Source organism: Lissotriton vulgaris, chromosome 2_1 (assembly GCF_964263255.1).
Source record: "Lissotriton vulgaris chromosome 2_1, aLisVul1.2, whole genome shotgun sequence".
Classification (NCBI taxonomy): domain Eukaryota; kingdom Metazoa; phylum Chordata; class Amphibia; order Caudata; family Salamandridae; genus Lissotriton; species Lissotriton vulgaris.
This window is the reverse complement of record NC_141687.1, coordinates 981041544-981061216: the sequence shown is the minus strand read 5'-3', so window position 1 is coordinate 981061216 and position 19673 is coordinate 981041544. Positions and strand designations below refer to the sequence as shown.

General features: G+C 46.5%; 1 protein-coding gene across 1 annotated transcript; it reads right to left on the bottom strand.

The window, feature by feature from the left end:
• Positions 1–392: 392 nt before the first annotated feature.
• LOC147731507 (uncharacterized) lies at positions 393–17258 on the bottom strand. The gene is made up of 5 exons (XM_086958756.1): positions 17205–17258; positions 14581–14680; positions 2557–2655; positions 2276–2416; positions 393–2092 (listed from the first exon to the last, which is right to left on the bottom strand). The coding sequence occupies exons 1-5, from the start codon at positions 17256–17258 to the stop codon at positions 393–395; spliced, it is 2094 nt and encodes a 697-aa protein (XP_086814882.1).
• Between the last annotated feature and the right edge of the window lie 2415 nt (positions 17259–19673).

Here is a 19673-nt window from a genome sequence, read left to right as displayed (position 1 = left end):
ACCCCTAGGTCCTTCTGAATGTTGCTGTGTTTGGAGTTTTAAAGCCATCCCCCCTACCCCCTTCAAATGCCCGACCCTGCACCTATGTATTGTCGGTGGTGAAGTGTTCATTTATATGTTTCAGGGGCGGGTCTTGAAACTATGGTACAGTGTTTGAAGGGGTCTAGGGAAACATTGGGGTCTAGGGAAACAGATGTGTCTTGTTTGAAGGGGTCTAGGGAAAAGGGGCTGTCTTGTTTGAGGGGTTGTGAGGCAGCAGATGGGCGCTGCTTGAGCAGTCTTAAGAAGCGTACAGACTTTGTCACTAACCTCTGGATCTTACGGGTATATTTTGGGGGCCTCTTATGAGCACCAGTGGCTGTGGGGGTCTTTAGGGGTTGGTGCTGCCATAGTCATGCCCGTATAGCATGTATGTCTGCCACAGACGCCTGACACGCCTGGATGATCACTTTTTTACACACCCCAACCCTTTCAACGATCTTCTGATGGGCCTCCCTCGTGTACAGGGTCTTGGTAAACCCCACCCCCCATTTTAGGTTTGCGGCGAGCGCCTGGCGTTTTAGTTTTCGAACAGCCATCTGCATCTCTTTTACATGAGCCACAAATACCTCAGATGTGTTTACAGACCCCTCTTGCACCTGCTTAGAGGGCCCCACCTTGCGAGGCCCTATAAAGGGCTGCAACGCCTCAGGGCCCTCTATACTGCTAACAGCCTTAGCACTATTCTGTAAAGCCTGTTCCGCTAGTGTTCTGGAAATAGGGACCCCCTGCGAACGCCCTGGGGTGGACAGGAACGGAACATTGCAAACTTTGTATGGCAAACTCGGCTGTACCCCCTGGGCCCCCGTGGTATTGTCATCCACACTTATTGCTGAGGGCTGTGTGGGGCTTATGACGGCCGCGGGGCTGGACACGGGACTGTACACGGGGCTGGCAGCTGGGCTGGATACTGGACTGTACACAGGGTTGGCAGCTATGCTGGACACGGGACTGTACAGGGGGTTGGGATCGGGGCTGGACACGGGACTGTACACGGTGTTGGCAGCGGGGCTGGTGGGGTCGTATGCCCCCGGAGGGGTCCTAGGGGACAAAGGGTATGACGATTGTGAGGAGCTGTCGTTGTCTTCATGGGTCCTAGCTTCTGGTGTTCTACCTAGGCTGTCTACCATCCCCCTCAGCACCTCAAGAGTGTGGCTATTCACGATAGAAGGACCTTCTAGGGGCTGCGTATTATTATCACCCATTGAAACCCTAGGCTGGGCCTGAACACTTACAATTGGCTTTGGGGGCTGTTCAGGGGCGTGCACCTCTACATGCACAGTTATTTTATTTGGCACTGTCTGTGGTTCCAGGATGCTGGGTGGATCCCGCGTTGCACTAGGGTTACTGAGGGCCTCTGCTAACTGTAGTTTAGGGACCCCCGGTTTCAGCTTCAGATGTTTTCTTGAGAGGCGCGATGTTCTAGGGGGCTGTGGCGGCGCCATCTCTTCTACAACCCCAGGTACAACTACCGCCTCCTTGGGGCTCCTGGGTGTACAGGCCTCATTCAAGGGTTTAACAGCCTTTTTTACAGATAGGTCCAAGGGGCTATCATGGCGTTCAGGGGTCCTAGGTTTCTTCTTCCCGGGGCTTAAGGGCTTTGCCTGGACCTCTGGGAGCACCGGCGCCGTCTTCTTTAGGTTTAAGGGTTCTGCTTGGGGCTCTGTGAATACCTTGGAGGACTTCACATGTTTTAAAGGGTTGGGAAGGTTCTCTGAGTCCTTATGTTTCTTCTTAAGGGCGTCAGTGTTTGAGACACCTTTCCCTTTTGATACCCTGAGAGGGCTCAGACCCCCTGTAGCTGTTTTACACCGACCCTGCCCTGTGTTATCTGTGTTTGTTAAGACTCCGCCAGTGCTGACTCCACCCCTGTGCAGAATAGATTGTTGTAGAGGATTGTTCATCATGTTTGGTGTGTAGTGCGCAGAGACTTTTTCCTGGCATACACGCCTACTCACGCCTTTTGTAGCGCTTCTGTTGTTCTGAGCGGTTGCTGTTATGTCCCTTAAGGGCTGCGCCGACCTCTCTTCAGCAGCATGTTTCTGAGCCGTTTCTAAAATATAAACAGAAAAAATATATATGTTAGAGGGAGCATAAAAGAACACATACAATCAGCACAATCCTAAGTTCTACACAGCCACCTTTTTATATAGGCATTGCTACAAGTCGTTGTACCCTTCTGCTTGGGAGTCTGTAACACCGCAAGTACTTTTCACACCCTTTGTAACAAACACACCTGATAGAGGTCTTTTTGCAACTCCTTTCTTTGACGGTGGTCCCACTTTAGAAGGTAAAGCTTTCCTCTTCAAAGGGCTTTCTTTTGAACGTTGCGCCGCCTCTTGTACCTCGACGCCATCCGGGCATAACGTGGGGGTGCCTGTAAAGAAAAAATAATACCCAGCCTTAGTCATCTTTCTGAGGAGTCCCCCTATACACCCTCAGGGTCAGGACTCGGGCCTACCCCTCCAACTCCCCAGAGTCTTAGACAGTTTAAATAACAGGGGTCTTTTTATTTACATGTGGGAACTGAAGTGTTTTGCACACTGTTCAGAGCTCCTTGAGCCTCGAGGTACACCATAAGATCTTCAAAAACTTGTTGTAGGTCGGGATCATAAGCTGTAAAAGTATACATACATGAGACCCACATTAGAAAAAAAAGGGAACTTATATATATCCAAAACCAAAGTATACTCCGCGCGTAGCAATCACAGCAGCACAGATAAACCAAGCACGGACCAATTTTTTCGGCATTCAAATCTTTATTCGCCTGTCGATTTCATGACGTTTCGGCAACCCTGTGCCTTGCTCACATGACAGCGAAAGTGAGTGAAAGTGACTTATTTAAAGTGCAAGTGCTCAATATTGATTGGATAAAAGAACACAAGTGGAAATGAAAAACATATTGTAAAGGGGGACAGTAACTGTAAAATACAGTGGCATAACAGAATAACACTTAATTATAATATGTTATTGTGTTGATATATCTATAAACATAATACCTATAAAATATATACATACTGTACATGCCTGTAAAGGTGCACACATATAAACATTGCATACTATAATGTCAAAAATATATTTTTGTTGAGTGCACCTAATTATAAAATATCAAGCTAAAATACTTATATTAAAATACCACATTTGCAACATATTCATATATTGATAATAGGACCAGATTAATTAGTCCCTATGACTATGTAAATACAGTACATCTATTTAGTTTATAATGTCTGTCCTGCGTCCAACCCTAATACATTTCCGTGTTGTTTAATATTATCATCCACTAGTGATATTCCTTTATTACCTTTAACCACCTTACAAAAATAGATATATTTGACATAATACTAATTATTCTGTCCACATCTAATACCAAAAGTGACTTGTGCTCAAAAACTTATTTTTATTTATATTTTTTATAGTTTTTTTTCTCAGAGATTTTTTTCATTCTATTTCTCCCTATTTGTATTCAGAACTGCTGAAGAAATTTGCAGACCATATCGTTACACTAACCTATTTAACTGAGCCCAGTTAAATACATATTTATCAATACTTATCACTGGCGGAGGACACATGATCAATGCAGGCTACGTCAACTAAACATCATACAGAAGACCTCATAATGTTCATGCGTTAATACAAAAGTTCTATGTAGGTAGTTTTATGTAGACAATTTTACAGACTTCAATCGTGCTCTGCCAATGCAGAAATGATTGCCTTACATGTTTTATCCATATTGTATAGCTGACTGTAGGCGATTGAAAGATCATATAATACGGTTAAGTCCTCATCACATACTAGAGGTTAAACCTCAAAGATGAAAACATTTTAGGCTGTCCACAGAAGGAGCTGTTGAATAAAACAACAAGAGGAGTATTCATTAGATCTACAGAGAATACCAGCTTCTACCATGAAACATCATATACATCATATACACTCAAAGGCAAGGCTATACTCTATAACTATTTGTTTCAGAGATACTGTGATTTAATTTAATGTAAACAGGTGTATATGTCTTCCGTCACATTAAGACCTTCTGGATGTTTACTGTTAAGTTATAGTATATATCTTGTCTCAAGCTTTCTCAATTTTGCCTCTCGGTTCCCACCCCTTCTGCTGGCCAAAGCAGAATCTACCACAAAGTATTTAAGATCTGTTTTTGTCACTGTTGTGGTGGGTCTTAAAATGCCGTGCAACCGGATAAGTATTATCCTGAGTTGATATGGCACGTAAATGTTGGAGTATACGTCTGTGTACAGGTAACTTTGTACTGCCCACATACTGTAGTGGGCATGTACACTCCAAAATATATACGGCAAAATCTGTTTTGCACGTAAGGGTTTTCGTGATCTTATGTTCCTTGTTACAGAACCCATCACGATAACTGGTACGAATGATTCCATGTGTGCATGCTTTGCACGATTTGCATTTATGGAATCCTCCCTTATTTTGGAACCATACTGTTTTGGCAATGACCTCAGGTCCAGTGTCCACTAGTCTGTCTCGCATATTGTGAGCCCTGCTGAAAGTAATGTTTGCCCGTTTCGGAAGATTGTGTCCTATTATAGGGTCTTGTAACACTATGGGCCAGCTTTTATTGATGATTTTTCCAACCTCTTTATGGTTGGAGCTATAACCAATTATAATCCTGAAGGCATCACCTCCTACAGCAGGGATGTTGTCCGTAGAGGTTTTCTCAGTGATGGTATCAGTGGATAAGTTACTTTTATTCAGTAGGGATTGGCGATCAAGTTTCTTAGTTTTATTGATTGCCTCTTGAATGGTTTTCTGGCTGTAGCCCCTTGCCCTGAATCTTATTGCGCTTGCCTCTTGGGCTATCCTTCGATCCTCATCGTTGCTACACAGTCTGCGCAAACGCAGCATCTCCCCATACGGGATGCTCATAATGAGGTGGTTTGGATGTGTGTTCCCTGCATACAGTGTAGTATTGCCTGCAGTACTTTTGCGGTATAGTTTCGTTTCCAAAGCATTGTCTCGTATGTATACCATAGTGTCTAAAAAGGGTACTTGCTGTTGACTTATTTCAGCAGTAAAGTGGATATTGAATTCATTGTCATTTAAACATTCAATGAATTTCATTGCCTCCTCCTTTTCCCCTCTCCACACTACAAACAAGTCATCTGTGAACCTATGCCAACAGATGACATGGTTCTCCACTTCAAGTTGGAAACGAGCCTGGAGGACCAGTTCTTCCCAAGCTCCCATGTGAAGGCACGCGAAGCTTGGAGAAAAACTGGCCCCCATAGCCACACCCTGCAGTTGTCTGTAAATTAGACTATTATACATAAAGATGTTATGAGTGAGGCAAAACTTCAACATAGAGATCAGCATTGCATTATGTACATGACATTTCTCATCCCTCCTCCCCAAGTAGAACTCTACAGCTGCCACACCATCTGAGTGGCGGATAGTCGTGTAGAGGGATGTCACATCAAGGGCAATTAGCCAATCACCCTCTCGTACCTGTATGTTGCTGATTTTAGACAGGAAATCCCCCGTATCCTTGACATAGGATTTTAATCCTTGAACATAAGTCTGGAGGAAATAGTCTATGTAGATTGATGTTCGTTCCAATAGACTCCCCCTGGCTGAGATGATGGGTCTGCCAGGGGGATTATTCCTGTCTTTATGGACCTTTGGGATGAAATATAGGGAGGGTATCACTGGATGGTCCGTTTTGAGATATTCATATTCGGACTTGCTAAGTAGTTCTTGTGATTTCCATTTTAGCAGGGAAAGATGAAATTCATCTTGCATCTTCCTAATTTCATCCCCCTTGAGTCTTTCATAATGGTCCCTGTTGTTGAGTTGCCGATATGCCTCCTTGTCATAGTCTGTTCTAGTAAGGAGCACAATGTTACCCCCTTTGTCACTGGGGCGGACAATTATTTTGTTGTCTTGCTTGATTCTTTCCACCACTGATTCAAAATCCATAGTTGTTTGATCATATTTGTACTTTGTTTTGCTGATTTTACCATGCAGATCCTCGTGGTTGCTCACTAAATTTTCTTGAAACACGTCAATTGCATCACGCGGCATGATAGGGCAGAACGTTGATGAGGGTTTAAAAGGGGTAAGTGGCATTGATATGGATGATGTTATTGAGGGCATTGTTGTTGATCTGCTACTTTCGCTTACATTATTGCTGAGAGAATCATAGCCTTCATTAATCCATAAAGTATCAAGTTCCTGAGTTAAGGAGAAATGTTGTCCCGCATCACAGGTGGTCTCAATTTTACTGTCCTGGCGCATTTTATGAAACTTTTTTAATTTCAGTTTACGAGTTGCTTTATAAATGTCTACTCGTGTAGCTGCATAGTTCATGTTGGTTTTTGGAGCATAAGATAAACCCAATCGTAGGATATTCTCCTCCCTATTAGTTAATGTCATTGATGTTAAATTAACCATTGTTTGATCGGTGCAGTCACTCATTTTTTGTGCCATTGACCCCTGCCCCTTCTCTTCTGTTGGTTCGTGTTGCCTTGATTTTGACCTCGCCCTTGCCCCCCTCCTTCTTCTGCAGGTGTAATTTTTCCATTTTCTTTGTAATTTTTTCTCGTCCCTGGTCTTAGGGAACGGAGGCGTTCCTCGGATAAAAAATAATTTCTTCGCCCGGAGATGGTTTCTTGCCTGTGGTATCGTTGTTTCTAACTTCCTGCTCATTTTCACTCCCTGGTTCTGAACTGAAATCGGATGCTGTAGTGTCCCCAGCATTCACTTGTGCTCGTTTGTAATTCCTTTTTCCTTGTGCCTTTTGTTGTATACCAGCAGCCGGTTTTTTCACTACATCGTATTTTCTCGAGAAAGTGAAAATTTGCCCCAGAAGATAGTCCTGTCTGTCTCTTGCGAACTTGTACGTTTTACGCGCAATTATCTTTTCCTCTTCTTTTTTTAGGCGAATAGACATTTCTTTTAAGAGCTTTGTTTTTTCCTCGGATTCGCCTAATGTATCGAGTTCCTCATTCATGACAGCTATCTCCTCTAGCAATTTTGCTCGATCTATTTCAGCATATTTTTTTTTTTTTTTAATTCTTTATTGTCATTAAGGCATCAGTGACATATACAATATTGCACTAGGATTCAACTTGGTTCTACTTAATAGTAGACTGGTAATACAGTATGGCAATGAGTATTTGAACATGTAGTAAATATAGTCCCAACAGGTACATGGATTTGTAGCAGTAATTGTCCTTAGTACAGTAGTTGGAACGTAACTAATCTGTCTCATTTATACATAAGGTATACCCCTCTAACCCTCAATGTCATGTTCAACAATGCGTGAAAGTTTATAAGATAATAATAAAGAAAAGAAAAGAAAATCTAACTATTTGTCATCATGTGTAGTATGTCTTCTGTACACTTCAACATTCATCAGCCATTCAGTGTAATTACAATTCGGTACATGAGTAAGCCACAATCGTGCGACAGCCCGGTGTATGAAGAACTAAACACCCACCCTCCTAATCATCCTCCCCCTCAGAATCTAGATCTTCGTTCTCTGGCAAAGGTTCACAGATTTCTCCTCTATAAGTGTTCCAGGGAGCCCAGATCTTGTTCCATTTCCGGGGGCAAGCCCTAAGCACATATACCGCCCTTTCTGTTACCATCAACAAGTCCATATTTTTGGCCCATCGAGTTGCTGTAGGTAGTTCTGGAACACCCCATTTTTGTGCTATGTCCCTCTTGGCTACTGTAATGGCTAGCGTGAACCACAACAGTCCATACCTGTCCAAATCATTGGGGTCCCAAATGTTCAACAGACACTTTCGAGGTTCAGGCAGGACAGATATCTTAAGTGCTTGAGAGACAGTGCGCATAATTTGTTTCCAGTATTCTTGTATCAGCGGGCATTCCCACAGGGTGTGATACAGATTCCCTTCCTCCCCGCATCCCCTGAGGCAGAATGGGTGTGGTGTCCTTTGTATCCTGCGAAGTAATGTTCTAGTGTAGTAAACTCGGTGCAGAATTTTGAGTTGCACTAATCTGAATTTCGCCGATATGCCTACTTCCCTCGGTGAGGCTAGCGCTGCATTCCATTCTGTTTCATCAACTTCTCCTATTTCCCTTACCCATTTCTCCTTAAGGTGTAATGTGGGGTCCGCCAGGTTGTTGACTAACTTTTTATATGTAAGAGAAGTTGCACTCTGAGGCATAAAATCCGTCAGTAGTCTATCTTCTAGTGGTGAAGACTCTGGTAGATCAGTGTCTGGTGGAATTGCTTGGAGTAGTGCGTGGCGTATCTGTACGTACCTAAACGTCTCGTTGGGGCCTAAACCGTATTGCTGTTGGAGTTGCGGTAATGCAATCACTGTGCCTTTCTCCCATAGGTCCCTTATCGTGGAGATTCCTATGCGGTCCCACTGTGTAAAACCTTTGCATAATCTGAGGTTCCCCAATGATTTTGTATCCCACAGTGGCGTCAGCTTGGTGAGTTTCCCTGCCCAGCCCAGTCGTGTTTGTGCTTTATGCCACAATGCTGCTGTGTGGTGCGTCGGGCCAATCAGTTTTCTAACCTGGGATTTGTTGTATAAGACGGAGAGCATGCCGTCTGTCCCCAGTTGAGACCAGTCCGCATTTTATGCTGGGTCCTCTCGTGGGGTGTGGACCCATTGATTGATTATCTTAAGTTGAGCTGCCCAGTAGTATAATTGGACATTGGGTAGTGCAATCCCCCCCCTCATACCAACTCTTCACCAGTTTATCATGTGCAATACGTGCCGGGCCATTATTCCAGAGTAAGCTGGAGACCAGCGCTGCAATCTGCTTAAAATAGCGCGCTGCAACCAAATAAGGTGTATTTTCCAACACATATAAGAATCTAGGGAGTGCCATCATTTTATACAAAGCCGCCCTCCCCAGGAGGGTCAGGGGCAAAGTCGCCCAGTGTTTAACGTCAGCACGTAGACGTTCCATAGGTGGCTTTAAGTTTGTGTCAAAGTAGTCAGTGGCATTACCCGTGATGAAAATACCCAAGTATTTAAAGGAGGTTGTCGTTAAGGCCAAGGGGCAGTCCTCCCGCAACAATGGCTCCGGGCCTTTGAGTACATACACCACTGATTTTGACCAGTTCAGGGTATAACCTGACGACTCCCCGTGTGTGTTACAGAGTTGCAACAGGGCAGGGATCCTGCTGTCAGGGTCAACCATGTAGATGAGCATATCGTCAGCATATAGGGAGATCTTATCTTCCCACCCCTCCTCCCACCTGATACCTCGAAACAGTGGCGTTGTTCTAATCAGGATTGCCAGTGGTTCAAGCACCAGGGCGAAGAGCAAAGGAGACAACGGGCATCCCTGTCTAGTCCCCCGTTTCAGTGGGAACGACGCTGAAATGTGTCCGTTCGCCACCACCTGCGCTACCGGTAACGTGTACAGCAGGCGCACCCATGCTCTAAATCTTGGTCCAAAGCCCATACGAGTAAGCACTGCAAATAGATATTCCCATTCCACTAGGTCGAAAGCCATTTTGGTATCGAGGGAAAGGATCACCGCCTGCTCAGCAATAAGGTGTGCACGTGCCATCACCCCATGGACCCTCCTGAGATTCATTGCTGTGCTTCTGTGAGGCATGAAGCCCGACTGGTCAGGGTGTATCAGCGTGTGCAGGTGTTGTGTCAAATGGCTGGCCAGGATCTTTGCCAGGATTTTAGCCTCCACGTTAAGCAATGATATGGGACGATAGGAGGTGCATGCAGTCGGTGGTTTATCCGGCTTAGGTATAGCCACTATGGTGGCAGTACGCTGGTCAAGCGGCAGTGCCGCCCTTTCAAGGCTGTCGGTATACATATTTAGCAACGGTTTACTTAGCATAGGGGCCACCGCTTTATTCCACTCCACAGGCAGTCCGTTGGGGCCTAATGCCTTACCGGATTGCAAATTTTGTATCGCCAATTGAATTTCCTCTTCGGAAAGGTCAGTTTCTAATTCTTGCTGTGCCTCTTGTGTGAGCGCGGGGATGGTAATGTTCTCTAGTGAAGTTGTCGCCGTCTGTGTAGTGACGTCACGTTCTGGGGTATATATGTCCCGAAAGTGACCTGCCAGGGTGTGTACTATTTGTTCAGGGTGTGTCTGTAGTTGACCATCATGCGTGTAAAGTCTCTGTATGCCTCTGTTACTGCCCCCTCTCCTGTCCAGCCATGCTAGCATTTTCCCTGCCTTGTCTCCCACATCGTATATTCTATGTAACGTGTTTGCTTGATAACTTTTGACGGTTGTTTTGAGATGATCCCGGTATTGCTGTTGGCGGAGCTGTAATAAGTGTGTTGTTTCCGTTATGGGATTTGACATGTGTGCAACGTTCGCGTTGTGAAGTGCTAGTTCTAGTTCCGTGAGTTCACGTCTGGAATCCCGTTTGTGTCCCGTTATCGCTGCTATCGCTTCCCCTCTGAGGACTGTTTTATAAGCTTCCCAAAGTACTGAGGGCGAGGAGACGGTCCCTTCATATTCTGTGAAATATTGCGTGGTTGCCAATTTACGTTTTTTCCTGATCTTAGGGATTTTCAAATAGTTGGGATATATTGGGTATGTTCTAGCACATTTCTTCTCTTTGGTGGTGAGTGATAGAGATATCGGGGAGTGGTCAGATACACCCCTAGGCAGGATATCTATTTTATCTATCGATCCCAGACCCACCCCCAGAAATAAAAAATAGTCTATTTGTGAAAGGCTATTGTGAACTGCAGAATAGTATGTGTAGTGGGTAGCCGCTGGGTTCAACTGTCGCCATACACCCGTAAGGCCCATCGCCTCTATAAAACCAGGAAGTGCGGCAGAACCCCTCGGGCGGTCTCTCACAGGGAAGGTGTCTAGCGCAGGGTCTATTATTGCATTAAAGTCCCCTCCAAGGATTGTGTCACCCTCCGGGAGGACTAGGAGAAATTTACCAAGTGCTGGTAGTGCCGTTGAGTGAAGTGCCGGGGGGATATACACGGAGACCACATTCAAAGGTCTTCCTTCCCATTGTCCGTGCAATGCCGCAAAGCGACCCTGATCGTCCATCCTGCGGCACTTTACCAGAAAAGGTGATGATTTTTTCATGAGTATCCCAGTTCCCCTGGATCCCGTTGTGAATTCTGCATGCACTGCCATAACATACCCACGTCTGTTAAGTGCTTTACACGTTGACCCTGCAAGGTGTGTCTCCTGGAGCAGCACTAGGTCAGGTCCCTGACGTTTAACTGCTTGCAAGACCAGACCTCTTTTAATTTTATCCCCTAAGCCCCGAACATTCCAGGTCAGCATACGCAGGGGGGGCACGTCAGCCGTCGCAGGCGCGTCCTCAACGGGTACTACGTTTAACTGTTGGGCCTTCGGGTCGTGTAATCATTGTCGTAAGCGATCGGTGGCCGACATCAACACAGATGCAGCGCCGTGTGGTAGTGTACCATAATCGTGTGGCTTTTGGCATTGTAGCGTACCATAGAGTAGAAGTGATGACAAATAACAATAACATTAACATTTGAACTCCCCCTCAAACCCCCCTCCCTGCTCCCCTGCTCCACGGACCGCTCCCCGCCCGCTTCCCCAACTTGGCAGAGTGCTTTTCCCCATTCCCTACTATCTTACTTGCTCGTGGGGTTGGTGAGTTCCCTACAGGCACCGGCTAATGCCCACCCTACTCAGCTTAACCAACTCCAGGTCCCTGTAGTTCGTATGTGTTGTCTCTTATGAAGTCCACCTCTAGATCGGGGCCGGCTTCCCAGAGTCAAGAGGGTCCCGCTCCAAGTCAGATTCCAGTCCCGCAGCATCAGCGTGTTGTGAAGGACGATTGTTCTGTTCGTCTGTATGCTTGTCGTTACGATGGTTTGGTCGATCTCTGTGTGGAGGCTGTTGTTGCCCCGCCTGTCTCCATCCATCAAGCCAGTCTCGCGCCACTTCTGGCTAATCAAAGAACCATGCTTTTCCATCGGCTACAATTCGTAATTTGGCGGGGAATAGCATTGAATATTGCAGGCCTTTGTCTCGCAGTGTCTTCTTTACCTCCGTAAAGGACTTCCGGCGCCTGGCCACCTCTGCCGTGTAGTCTGGAAAGAAGGCCAAAGTGGAGTTTTGGAGCTTGACTGGCGGTGAAACTCTTGCCGCCTGTAAGATTGCATCCCTGTCTCTGAAATTAAACAGTCTAGCCAGTACAGGCCGCGGCATCGCTCCCGGTTTGGACATCCCACCTGGCACCCGGTGCGCCCTCTCAACGGAGAAAAAATGGGACAGACCTTTAGGCTGCAGTTTATTTTTGATGAGGTCCTCGACATAGAGGTCCATTGCTCCCTTTCCTTCTGTTTCTGGTAGGCCAAGAATGCGTATGTTGTTCCTGCGGGAACGCCCTTCCTGGTCGTCCAGCTTTTCTTGTAGCATCCTGGTGACTTTTTCCATGCGTTCCATCGCTATTTGTAGTTCGGAAGTGTCTTCAATAAGTGATTTTGTAACCACTTCGACCTGAGACACCCTCTCGGTCATCTTTTGAAAGTCCGCCCGCAGCAGAGTAACTTCAGAGGAAATGGAGCCCACCGTTGTTTGCACCTCTGAGAGGGTCTTCATATTATCTTCCAGTGTCACTTTTTTGGTACCATCCATGTCCGGAGTAGCGCCTGAGGAGTTTCGCCCACTGACTTGTGAGTGGCCGTGTTGGCTATAGGCAAATTTGTCCAATTTTGCCTCCGTCGAAGCGCTTCTGGTCCCTTTGCCCGCCATGACTCGAGGCAGAGCAGCTTCGTGTCCCGCTGTCCCGTGAGCTTAGGCGTCGGCTGGGCGGTAGCAATGCTCACTTCAAGTCTCTTTCGCACACGGTTGCCCTACGATTGCAGCCTCAGGAGCTCGATTAGCATCCAACCGTTGCGAGGACCACCGGGGCTCTTCTAGGAGGCCGTCGGTACTTCATGCGGCGTTCCGCAGTGCAGGGATCCAGGGGCTCCCGGCCGTGTCGATGGCAGCCTCAACGATAGTTCTGCTCGGTATCACCACATCTAGTAGGCTTCTGCACTCCTGACGTGCCTATTCCTTTCCTGTGCCACTCGAGCCGAGCAGGCCTCACCTCCAAAATGGCGCCTGATGGGGTCTCAAGGTGCCGCCCTCCGTGTGGAAACTTTCACTGTTCAGTCACCGCCGTGGTTTCTCTGCGGGTGTTTGCCGCCCTGAGCAGCCGCCTTCGTCCACAGGTCTCAACGGCCCCTCCAGAGACTCTCACCAGTAGTGCTTGTACTGGAGCGTCTTTCACCACGTTCCTTTCCGCGGGGGCCCGCAGTCGCTACTGAGTTCAATCCGGGCAGATCACACTTCCGCCGGGGTTCGATGAATACGCCAGGCCGATGTCGCCGGTCCACCGTAGGCCTCACTGCGCACGAGTTGAAAAGTGCAGTTCCCGGCACTCGATTTTCGCCGGAGTCGGATCAGGTGGTGCTGCTTCGGTTCCTGAGCAGGTACCGCCACTTCGGGCAGGCGATGTGACGGATTAGATTATCGGATTTTACGAAAGGCCGTTATGCCGCGAGGAGCTCCCACTTCACGCTGCCGCCATGCTTGGCCGCTAGCCACGCCCCCTCTATTTCAGCATATTTAATAAGAATCAATACTGAGCGCCTCGATGCCTCCAAATTGTTTTCCGCCCATTCACGCATCAAATCAGAGTTTGGATTTTCATTGGTGGGTGATGTTAAAATTCGTAGTCCCCTCGGCACCCTGTTTACTTCCGCATACTTTTGCAGGGACCTTGCCTCCCACCATTTACTCTGTTCCTGGCGTGACTTTTTCTCAAGGGCTTTGATCTTATTGTGTAACGATTCAGGGTTAATGTTATCCTGTGTGTCTGTCTTCTCACGTACATCAGCGGACGCAACTGGGAGTTCCTCCGAGAACATGGCATGGACTCGAGCCTCTCGCTCCCTCACGCTGTCAATCGACATAATATTGATGCGAAATGTTACGAGGTATAAGCTGCCAAATGTAATTAATCTACCACTCGTACTGCTTACCCCGATGCCGTATCACTCCCTTCCTCCAAATACGATAGGATTTTCTATTTGCCGGTGCTCCGATGCTCATCCCGGGTTTCCCGTCTCTCAGACCTGCTGCAGGCGTGGACTGACCCAAGGGCTCCAACTGCTTCCGGTCACTCCGTACCGAATGAAGGAGTCAAGCGCTTTCTTCCTCCCGGAAGATCAAAACACCCAGGTAAAACCCGGGTACGAATCCACTTGAAGTCGTGCTGACCTGACGTGTTGCCGTTTTTTTGTTGGGGAGGGTCTCGTGTATAGCCGTGTAGATCCAAACGGCTAAATATGTCCAAAACCAAAGTATACTCCGCGCGTAGCAATCACAGCAGCACAGATACACCAAGCACGGACCAATTTTTTCGGCATTCAAATCTTTATTCGCCTGTCGATTTCATGACGTTTCGGCAACCCTGTGCCTTGCTCACATGACAGCGAAAGTGAGTGAAAGTGACTTATTTAAAGTGCAAGTGCTCAATATTGATTGGATAAAAGAACACAAATGGAAATGAAAAACATATTGTTATATATATATATATACCTGGCTGAGGGGTTGTCAAGTCTACGGCGTTGCCAGTTATTACATGGGTGTCCAGCGCAGGGGGTACATTGGTAATGGCTGCTTTTGCAGAGTCTTGCATCTGTATTAAAACAACATAAAAAAAGCACCTGTTTTTAGAAAACGCCTTTCTTAAACACACGTATCACAACTTCAAGCAATTCCATGATACATTTACAAGGGTTGCTGGCGGGTTCAACGACACACATTTTTAAAAAAGCGTTGCATGTGCTGCGCTAAAACATATGTTTAAAAAAAAGGGTGACTGTACAATGCAAAAGTATGTATTGTAATAGTTATGCACCTTGGGGATAGCGTTATCAGACATTTTAAAATAAATAGAAACACCCTGCGCCATATCCTGTGCTTCTGGGTAAATGACTTAATGTACAACCAACATCCTACCTTGCAACCACTGCGCATATGTGTTTGGAACTCTTTTGTAACATGTACATGCCACTTTTCTCTTGTAACACCCTGCTTGCGCCCTCTTACATTTGGCATGCTTTTGATACTTGCGCCAGCGCCACAATTGCCTCTTATGCTTGAGTGTCTGCCATTTATTGTAGTATTATACCTCTACTGGTACTTTGTACGTTTTTTGTAACCTGCACACATTTCACTTTTTTTCCACCATTAATGCACCATTTGGTACCTCATGTATTTTGTTTGCTCGTAAATGTCACTTTTTTGCAGCCTGTAATGCCCTCTTGCTACCTCATGTATTTTGTTTTACTCCCAAATGTCACTTTTACCCCGTGTAACTTATCGTCTGCTTTTGTAATTTGTTCACTGGTAATTTTCTGTTCATTTTGTGAAGCCTCTGACACTTTAGGGTAAAGTTTGCGCTCTATACATTTTTTTTTTTAAAAACACCCATCGAGGCTGCAGGGCAAGCCACGCCCCTTCAGTGACGAGTGCTGATGTCACTGGAGGGGGGCAGGCCTTGCACCACAGTCCCTGAGGAAGCCTCCCCGCCGCCATGCCTCGAGGCCGTAGGGATCCATGTGGGCTCCTTGGAAATGCCCCCTGGAAATGCCCCCTGGAAATGCCCCCTGGACCCTACGGCTGAGAACAACAGCACCGGAGCCCAGCCCCAGACATCCCCGAGCAGCGCCTTGCTGAAGCGGGCTCGGGGACATTTTTTTTAATTAAAAAAAAAAGCGGCAAACTCTGCACTTGTTAGCCCGGAGCCCCACAGGCCAGCAGACACCCGACCCAGAGCCCCCGAGCAGCGCCTTGGCAAAGCGGGCTCGGGGACATTTTTTTTTTTAAAAAGCGGCAAACTCGGCCCTCGGGGGCCCGGAGCCCCACAGGCCAGCAGACACCCTAACCCCGAGCAGCGCCATGGCAAAGCGGGCTCGGGGACATTTTTTTTTTAAAAAGCGGCAAACTCGACCCTCGGGGGCCCGGAGCCCCACAGGCCAGCAGAGCCCCTACCCCACAACACCCCCGAGCAGCGCCATCTGCAAGCGGGCTCGGGGGCATTTTTTTAAAAATCGGGACAGAAGCAGCATTCAGGGCACGGAGCCCCACCGGTCACACAGCCTCACAGCACCATCGTACCCCCGAGCAGCGCCATTGAGAAGCGGGCTCGGGGGGCATTTTTTAAACATAAAGAAGCAGCATTCGGGCCCCAGGAGCCACGAGGACACACAGCCCACGCCCCAGCACCCCCCGAGCAGCGTCATGGAGAAGCGGGCTCGGGGGTATTTGATTATTAAAATAAAAGTGGCAAACAGTATGAGCTCGGGCACCCACAGAGCCCCCGGGACAGCCTCGCAGCCCCATCGTACCTCTGAGCAGCGCCATGGAGAAGTGGGCTCGGGGGCCTTTGGTTAATAAAAAAAAAAAAAAAGAAGCAGCACAAGGGCCCCAGGAGCCACGAGGACACCAGGAACACAGCACCCTCACCCCGAGCAGCGCCATGGAGAAGCGGGCTCGGGCTTATTTTAAAAAGGGCCTCATGCCCCAAAACCCCAGGACCATGGAACCCTGCCCCAGAGCCCCCTCAGCTGCTCCAAGCATACTGAAGGACCCCCCATGCAGACTCTTTTAAGGATCCAGACCAATACTTCTGACCCTCAAAACAACGGCTTGGTGAGTACAATAATGCTTTCTTTATTTTGAAATTGTATGCATTGTATATTATTTAAAGACCCTCTGGTAAGCTTGCAATACCAACACCTCAAAGCCTTTAACATTTATTAGCATTAAATGTACAGCATCCAGGTAAAATGTTTCTATGCTCTGTAAAATACACGTTTCCCCCTCTGCATGTACCCTCCTAAGGCCTACAACATTATGCCCCTTAAATACAAACCCTGCAAACTCTGCGCCAGCCCAACAACACCTCCTCTATTAACATTAAATACATACACACATAGCTTTAAACTCAAACCTTCAACAACGCCTTTATTCATTTTAAATACATTTACATTTCACGTCTTGTAAAAAACTTCATTGGCAACATAATTCACATTAAACATGTTGCATCGCCTTAACCATTAACAGTTTACAAAGTACTATTTAGCATTTTCAAAACTACAGTTTTGTATACTTTAAATACCACATACACATACATCCTTGCGCCATGCTTTATTTACCTTCCTTAAATTGTCACAGGCGGCTTCAATTTGGGAGAAGTTGCTCATGTCCATTCTTGCCTTAAGATCCAAGGGTTGGCGCTGTGCCTCCAAGACAATCCACTCGCTCCCCAAGGGTGTTGAAGGGCTTGTTGGTGCAGAAATCCTCAAAGTGCAGCAAAAAAAACCAATCCAGGCCAGGCAATCCCAAAGGTTTCTTGACTTGGTTGTTGGTGAAGGAGTCCACAAGGTGCAGCAAAAGCAATCCACGCCACACGCTTCCAGAGGTTTTTTGAATGGGTGTTTGACAGTGTTCCTTAAGGGGCCTTTTTATACCTGTCCATGCATGCTAATTAGAAGCCCCCACACCCTTTATGACTTGAGGGGGTTTAGAACAATGTCATGGGGGTCTTTGGACGGGAACTTTTTTTCTATCCTTGTACAGTTTATGCTGTATACATCTGTTACTTACACTCTTGGCCTATCTTGGGAACAGTAGGGTTATCACCGGTGCTGGGATGGCCTTCGCAAACATATCTAAATCTTCTAGACATTTTTATAATGGGCCTCATATGTTAAAGCTGTTTGGTCCTGCTCCTGGGAAGTAGGGACCGCCGGGAACAGACTCTTGTCCCAGCACTAAACCCATCACATGTCATCTTTCCAGCCAGAGTCATCAAGTTTGGGCCTAAACTGACATCTTTCCAGCCAGAGCCATCAAGTGTGGGCCTAAGCTGTCATCTTTCCATCTAGAGCTGTCAAGTTTGGGACCAGGGGCTTTGGGGGTGTGTGAATTACATCCTAACAGTTGGCACCCTGTTTCAGGTTCTCATTGGAAGCTTTGCCTCTACACGACATCTGTCTTTTTCAACATCTCAAAGCTCAGGGTGGCTGTGGTTTATTATTTTATAACAGGCCCAAGCCTCCCTGGGAAAAGTGAACATGGTTTGTGCTTTTTAAAACATTCTATGTGTTTCCCACCAACTACATTTTCAAAGCTCCCCTGTTGCAATCAGTTACTTCTACAGAAAGACCCTTTTTTCAAACATAAAAAGTACCTCCCACACACTGGGTCTGGGGACTCAGGCCTGCTCAGCAGCTGTTCAGCCTACAGCTGTCTGCAACCCGCCAGTTTTAAACATGCACAGACATTTCCACCCTACATTCACACACTTTCCTATACACTTTTAAACACATACACACCGCCAGTTTTTAAACATGCACAGACATTTCCAGCCTATATGCACACACTTTCCTATGCACTTTTAAACATATACACACAGCCAGTTTTAAACATGCACAGACATTTCCACCCTACATGCACACACTTTCCTATACACTTTTAAACATATACACAATTACCTCATGTTTTGCAACCCTACCTGTTACTTCTTGAGAATATCCCTACATGTCACCCCCTTTTAAAACCAGGCCTGTTTAAGGCCAACAGCCTGTGCCCAGGCCCTGTCAAATTTAAGGCCAGGGTTTCCATCCAGAGCTGTAAAATTTCCTGACAGAAGTTTAAGACTAGGCCTGTCATATTTAAGACTAGAGCCATCACATTTAAGGCCAGGATTTCCTGGCTGGAGCTGTCAAATTTAAGGCCAGAGTTTGAAGGGAAGGTATCATACCCTACTACTAATCTCATATAAACTTCAGCCTGCACAGACAACCTCAGAGCAACAGAAGCTTCCACCGACGCTCTCATGCTGACTGCGTACCCCTGTCACTCCTAGATTCAAAGATTGCCTGTATTCACTGCTAAGATGTGAAAATAATGTGATGTGCATAGTTGATTACATGTACATGTGTACAAACCAGCTGTCTGAGTCTTGCTTTTACTTTTGATGTGTTTCTAAAGCACAAAATATGTTGCTAATTGTGAAGTCCACATTTTGTGGACCCAATGTAAATATTAAGTACAGTGCTGGCTGCAATACACACAAAAATATATTTACAAAATCCTTAACATTTTGCACAGCTTCCAGAGCCAAAACCAACCCAGACAACAATCACGACATACCTAAATGCGGCGAGTGAGCATAGTGAGTAATCTTGGCCCTCTCCAGGAGAAATTTATTTGGGAGTGGCGAAAGTGGCTACTGATTAAGAGTCAATGCGATCCTTGGACAAACAACAAACTATGCATTCTGGACTCCACAAAAATGTTTGTGAGTGTCCTTGAGCCTGAAGTCCTCCCCTCTGATAAACTGGAAAGGCCGCAGCTAGAACATCCACCATTTGAGGGGCAGGAAAACAAACTCTCTGACTGGGAAATGTCCTCTTTCTGTCCCCCAATCAACAACTAAAAACCATGCCCTTTGATGGACTGAAATAGTCTGATCCCATGAGATACAGAAAGTTCCAACCACGGAAGAACTGTAAATAGTGCACCCCGACTATCCAAACTCTGAGTTACATATATATTAACTTTATTTCGATCACCAAGGATCATACAAGTACAGATAAAGACATAATAAAATCATAACA